This window comes from Doryrhamphus excisus, chromosome 3, assembly GCF_030265055.1.
Source record: "Doryrhamphus excisus isolate RoL2022-K1 chromosome 3, RoL_Dexc_1.0, whole genome shotgun sequence".
Lineage (NCBI taxonomy): Eukaryota > Metazoa > Chordata > Actinopteri > Syngnathiformes > Syngnathidae > Doryrhamphus > Doryrhamphus excisus.
Window position 1 is genome coordinate 27,902,405 of NC_080468.1, and position 6,952 is coordinate 27,909,356.

At 39.0% G+C, this 6,952-nt stretch overlaps 1 protein-coding gene across 1 annotated transcript in view; it reads left to right on the plus strand.

Annotated features, from left to right (window-relative positions):
• Nucleotides 1-2,196: 2,196 nt before the first annotated feature.
• The window catches only part of rela (v-rel avian reticuloendotheliosis viral oncogene homolog A), a 16,866-nt gene continuing 12,110 nt past the window's right edge, over nucleotides 2,197-6,952 (plus strand). Inside the window, 4 exon segments of the mRNA XM_058066299.1 lie at nucleotides 2,197-2,254; nucleotides 3,265-3,300; nucleotides 4,943-5,088; nucleotides 6,950-6,952. The exon segment at nucleotides 6,950-6,952 is cut by the window's right edge and continues 143 nt beyond it. Of these exon segments, the coding sequence (XP_057922282.1) occupies nucleotides 2,218-2,254; nucleotides 3,265-3,300; nucleotides 4,943-5,088; nucleotides 6,950-6,952 (222 nt within the window). The 5' untranslated portion in view covers nucleotides 2,197-2,217.

A 6,952-nucleotide genomic window follows, 5' to 3' on the forward strand; every position in this document is an offset into this window, starting at 1 on the left:
CCATAGGTATGAATGCGAGTGTGAATGGTTGTTTGTCTATATGTGCCCTGTGATTGGCTGGCGACCAGTCCAGGGTGTACCCCGCCTCTTGCCCGAAGACAGCTGGGATAGGCTCCAGCAGTCAGTTTGCTAATAAAAAAAAATAAACATCTGACCTGGGCTTTGGATAAAAATAATTGGACTGTTGGCCATTAGTCCAAGGTCCTGTTCTATGACAAAAGCAAATGTCCTCTCTCATTTGGAAATCAAGGTCCTATAGGTCTTGAGGAAGACTGTAGAGGCACAGGACAGAAGCTGCCCAAAGTCCAGACATTTCCTCAGTCTGTGATGATTTGGGGCACCATGTCATCTGCTGGTGTTGGTCCAAGCGCCGAGTCAATACATGCATGCTTCCATCTGCTGAAAACCTTTTTGGAGATGCTGACCAACATAACATGGCACCTGACCGCAGTGCCAAAACCATTAGTAACTGGTTTTTACTGACAATGGTATTTCTGTGCTGGACTGCCCTGCATATTTTATATTATCTATATTATCTACATACTGTATTGTATATAACTCTGGGAAAAACGGTTGATTTTTGTTAATACTTGGGTTGTTTATATTGTTTATTTTTCTATATTGTGTATTTTGTACTGCTTAACTGACTCTGTACTCTTGCTGTGCAATACAAATTTCCCCACTGAGGGACGAATAAAGGCATATCTTAATCTTAATCTTAATCTTAAATGTACATTATCTGAACCCCACATATAATCTGTGGGGCATTGTGTAACACATCCACAGTGCCACAGGCTGATTGCCTCCACGCCAGACTGAATTAAAGCAGTGATTTGTGCAAAAGGAGCCCCCACCAAGTATTGAATATAGTAATTAAACATCATTTCAGTGTATTGAAATATCTGTATTATAAATCCAATTATTAAAGATTGTTTTGATGAAGTATTCACATTTTTTGACACATGACCTTTTTGGTTATATTAGCTAAATGCTATAAGCATTCATTAATTCATTAATTAATTCATTTTCTACCGCTTTTTCCTCACGAGGGTCGCGGGGGTGCTGGAGCCTATCCCAGCTGTCTTCGGGCGAGAGGTGGGGTACACCCTGGACTGGTTGCCAGCCAATCACAGTACTATAAGCATCAAGATTTTAAAAAATAAATAAATAACAGGCTTGAAACAGTTCAGCTGATGTGTAATAAATCTAAGCAGTATAAAGGTTTTTGGTTTTTTGAATGATATTGGAGAAAATTAACTTTTACACAGTAATTCTAATTTTCTGACATGGCTCAGTAGTTGAACACATCTGCCTGATATTGGCACATTGACATGCTAAAAGTGTTATACATGAAATTGTACACATCAGTCTTATAAAGTATTGGTACATTGGCTCACATCCATACACTGTTTGAGTTCCTTGCTCAATCCATTCAATTTTTTTTAGCAGCAGAAATAAACAGGAAGTAGGAAATCGAGTGAAATAAGAAACCAGACTATGACTTAAATCGGGAGTTATGGTTTTTGCCTCTCCCACTCACAATATCTTTTTCTGGGCCTTGGTGTGCGTCATCTGGGTATTTCCGCGCTGCTTTCAGTGGGCGTCGATCAGCCGTATGCTTTTTTTCATTAAGTTAGACGAAACACAACGAGAAGTTGAGAAGCTTGGGATAATAAAATATAAGTATTCACTTCCGGTTATTGGCATTGCCGTACTTCCTGGCTTAAATGCTTAAATTGCTATTACGTAATTATGATCAATGCAATTATGATTGCGCATTACTAAAGGAACAAGACATTGCTTATTGAATGTTTACTCACAAAGTGTGTTGCGCAAACTACCTCGATTACATCGATGGTCTTAACGGAAATTGCGTGTATTGTCTTGACGCAAGCTTGACACAGTGTCCCAGTGCATTGCAAGAACATAGCAGAGGTGGGTGGAGAGAAAATAAGGCGGCCACACTAGCAAACAACTTAGTCAAGAAGTTTTTTTTTAAAAAAAGTAACACTCCGCACGATTTGTTGTTTGAAACATCTTTTAACAAATTGAAGAGGGAAAGAGTCCACAGGGTCTTCCGTAGCCATGACAGGTAAGCACACTTTTTATGTGAAAGTGGACAGGGTGTTGTTTATGCGCCATGGGGAAACCCCCCGCTGCCCACCACACAGTCGATGTCAACGTTTCTTATTCAGTTATGACTTTTCCTAAACCGTGATGACATTAGCTCTTCTGGAGGTGAGCAGCCTTCCTGGTATGAATGTGAGCTGGCCAGAGGCCTGTTGTAGCATGCATTTCCTACTACTACGACCGTCGAGGCCCCAAACACGGTTTGAAAATGATGCAGTTTGACGTTTCGCTTCCTGTTTGAGGTGTCGTACTATTGCTTTCATCCCGATCCAAAGGGGTCTTTGCCCAGCTGAGAAACGCTCCTGTAGTTCGGCTTAAGAGTGGAGCTGTCACATAATAGTGGACGTGGATGAAAAAGCCGTGTGTGTTACAGGTGGTTAAATCCAGCACGGCTCGGTTGGAATGGACGCGTAGCATGTGTTTTTTTGGGAGCGTATTTTGTGGCTGGAAGTAAACACCCCAGTTTACTCTCACACTGTAGGAACTAAAAAATCGTTTAAACATAACTGAAGTTATGGGGATTCTTTTTCTCATGCTGCTGTGTCTTCCCTAACGTCTTTGGCCCGCCTCACATTTTGAACAGCTTGAACCGACATGATTTCCAGTTACACTAACTAGCTGACATTACAAGACACGGTGTAATGATGACAATAATACATTTAAATACAGTAGGAATTGCCATAAAATGGCACAAAGTGCATGAGTGACATGTAAAAAAAACTTACACTTTGTCAGGTCAGGTATGTCCTACACATTACTTAGCTTGCCGTTTTGTTAACTTGTCACTTGTGCTGCCTGACACAACACAAACACTAACTTTCACTTTTACACATGCAGCCTCGCATTGACAGGATGTCTTCCAAAAGTTGTAAACAGAAAGACACTTCCTCGCACCTAGCACCTGAAACTGGAGCACTGCATGGAGGCAGCGTGTCATTTAACACCATTTCTTTACTACAGTCTTTGTAGTCTCTCGCTCTCTCTTACACACACACAAGCACACACAAGTAAATATGTTCCTTTTGGAACCTTATCTTGCTGACCTTTCACCCCTTTGGACACTTCCGCTTGCGACAAAAATGTGAAGTGTGTTGTTGTCATGCATGTTACAAGTCATCCTTTTGTGTATTCCAGGTGTGTATGGATGGGGTCTGAACCCACTCAATCCAGGTAAGAGGAACATATTTCACCTAAAATGTTAATCTGTTTATGTTTACATGCACCATATTTAGTTTAGTTTTGCAGCACTATCACCAGAAGAACCAAAGTGGATGTCATTTCTAAACCCATTAAAGCAGGGGTCTCAAACTCAATTTACCTGGGGGCCACTGGAGCTAGGGTCTGGGCAAGGCTGGGCCGCATCAGGTTTTCCAAAAAAAAAAAAAACGCATTTATTAAAAACAGAAAAATATACAAACTTTTTCAGTGCTTTGGTTCCGATTTTCCACAACAAAAGCTCCGATAAAACATTCCACTGTTCTCAAATATCTTAATTTTTATTTTTCTGCACAAAATAAGATGAAAATAAATAAACAAATCAAGAATAAAGATAATCAATCAGTAATAAATAAATAAATATAATAATAATAATAATAAAACGGCAAATAATAAAAACTTAAGAAACCACATATAGTTGATGGGTAGACAAATTATTTTTTTCAGATTAAAATGAACAAAGCATTATTAGAGCCCTGTAGACATGACAAAACACGACTAGAGTCACATTTATACTTTTTTTTATTTACAACATATTGCGCAACTGCAGGGTCTTGAGACACATGCTAACTCGCAAACTAGAGAGCTAGCGACCTAGACGGTAGCCTTCAAGTTATTTCCTTTAAACTTAAATAACCAAAAACTTACCACTTCCACACGGATACGGAGGATAACTGTTAACAGTTATTTAACCTTTAACATGAACATTAATCAAAAGTAAAAATTTTTCTGGGTACATGATACCATACAGCATCCATATCAAACTTGCGCGGGCCGCACTAACATTAAACTTTCATATCAAGGCGGGGGCTGCGTGTTTGAGACCCCTGCATTAAAGCGTTACAGGTTGCACATAGGACTAGGTCAGGGGTCGGCAACCTTTATTATGAAAAGAGCCATTTTATCCCCTTGCCCACTAAAGACAAGTAGCCTGGAGCAACAAAACATAGGTTTAAAACAACATCTTATAACCTCAGAGAATACAACAAATAGAGGTGCAGTGGGTGTGCAGGTGTAACGGATGCCAACTAGTAGGGTTATCATGGCATCATCTTGGTTAAACCTCACTACCTGAACAAATGTGTAGCACAGCAAATTGATGAACTCACATGCTGAGACAATTAGGAGTCAAATTTGGAGAGAATTTGGGGGTATCAAAGTAGTTCAGATAAGAAAAGACCAGTTGATTGAGTACTCTTGCTAGTATTGGAGATAAACGTACATAAATGTATGTGTAAATTACTATAAACTTACCTGATTTGTTTACTCTGGTGCAAACAAGTTCTCTTACCGCTGTTTATTTAAATAATCTCTTAATTAATTTTTTAGAAATGTCAAATAGTTCTGGGAAAGTAGTACTTTTTTCCTCCATGTTTACCTGTGTGAGAGAGAACTGAATAACATCTTGTTTGCTCATCCTTCTGCTCATCCAATCACCAGTCAGAATTCAGATGCATATTCATGATCTGGCACAAAGTTGTGTGTATGTCCATCCATCCATCCATCCATCCACATATACTAATCAATAATATATTTTGAGACAAATAGAAAATTGTCCTGTAGATTCACATGGTTTCCTTCTTTCTCATCTGTCAAGTCCAAACAGCGCACCCCTTCATTGAGATCATTGAGCAACCCAAGCAGCGTGGCATGAGGTTTCGGTACAAGTGTGAAGGCCGTTCAGCGGGCAGCATACCTGGAGAGAAGAGCAATGACACTACAAAAACACACCCAGCCATTAAGGTCAGTCCAGTAAACCTTATGTTGCATTGAATACCAGCACAAAGAGACTCTGGACCAGTAGTCTTGATCTGGAAGTCCTATTTTACTGGCTATTTAATAAATGCCACTGTCAATGGTCTAACTATAGTTGGGATGTTTAATAGCAGGCGAGAGTGGAGAGAATTTGCTCATATTCGGGGGAAATCTATTTTTTTAAACTATAATAATGATTTGTAGTGCATGAGAGAGTGGCAAAGAAAGCTGTTTGGCCATAATGTTATTAATTAACAAGTACAGTACCTGCCAAAAGTAAATAAACTTTCTGCAAAAATGTTATTATCTTTACATACAACAACACTGACAAAATAATACTTTGATGCAATTTGAATTTGTCAGTGTCCAGTGTCATGTCTCTTTTAAAGATGATGAGTACTGCGAACACAGGGGAGTTATTTGTTCATTGAGAGAACAATACATCTGAACATGTACTGTGAAGCAGAGCAGGATGCCTCCATTGACAAAGTGAGCTGCAGGACAGTAATCCAACATAAGGACCCCAAACACACCTCCGAATTGGATCACTAAAGAAGCTGAGGGTAAAGGTTATGGACTGGCCAGACATGAACCCTATTGAGCATCTGTGGGGCATCCTGAAACGAAAAGTGGAAGAGTGCAAGGTCTCTGAAATTCACCAGCTCTGTGATGTAGTCACTAGCCATGTATACATGGACCCAAATATTCCAATTGCATTCGGTTTATTTGCTCAAACGGAAAGTTTGTAATTACATGGCAGTATTTCAAATAAGTTTAACTGGAGGCTAATTAAAAGTTGAAAACCGTACCCTTGTTGTGATCCACCACTCTTGCAGTGTGGGAGGGGCACCCTGTCTGTAAATCATGCGGTGGAAAAATACATCAGCGAACCCACACGCGTATCGGCCGCTACCGATTCAAGTAAAGAACGCGAATATCGACCGGCCGATGTATCGGTCGATCCTTATATATACATACTTACTTACATATACATACTATATACATATACTGTACACATGCATATCCATGTATATACACGCATATGCATCTGATATTAGATATATATATATATAGATAGTTAGTATAGATAGTATAAATATTAAAGTAAACAATACTTTGGGAGACATAATAAACTGAGGATAGGATACAAGAAGATGCAAAGTTTCCATAAAAATTTCAAAGTATACCTGTATTGTTTTTGTGACTAACACGAAAAATAACATGTGTCTTTTTCCAGTCCTGTATATTGTTTTAAAATTACCATAATTTCCTGTGTATAAGCCACACCGGTACCGGTATACTTAGTGTGCTGGCAGGAAAAAACAGTGATGCGCTTTGGGTGTCTCGAAAAGCACTATATAAAAATCTAATCCATTACTATTATTGTTATAATTGTTATATGTATGCTTGGGGATATGATGTGCCATGATAGTGGTAAGGTGGATGAGTGGCAACATATTAAAAAGCATGCAGACATAGATAAAGCTAATGATACTTTGAGTGCAGCCACTGTCATCATCTGAAGATAATTCTGGAAGTTGCCTACGGCCACAGCTGTATCATGTGTTTGACCTGGCGCTACAGAGAGGCTCCTGTGGTTATTTGCTTTTTTTAACGCAGTTATTTGAATAGATACATTTATGGTATGCAAGGATGTACGTTTGTTGCTTATTATATGTAGTTTCAATATTAATCCATTTTTTTAAATATGTAAATAAATCAGTAATAAATGCCCACATTTGGAAAGGTTCCACAGTACTCCAGACCACAGCATCACAATGTTTAATACAGCTGGAGCTCACTGGATGGTGCAGGTGTATCCTTAATAAAGTGCAGTTTTATCATACAGGTG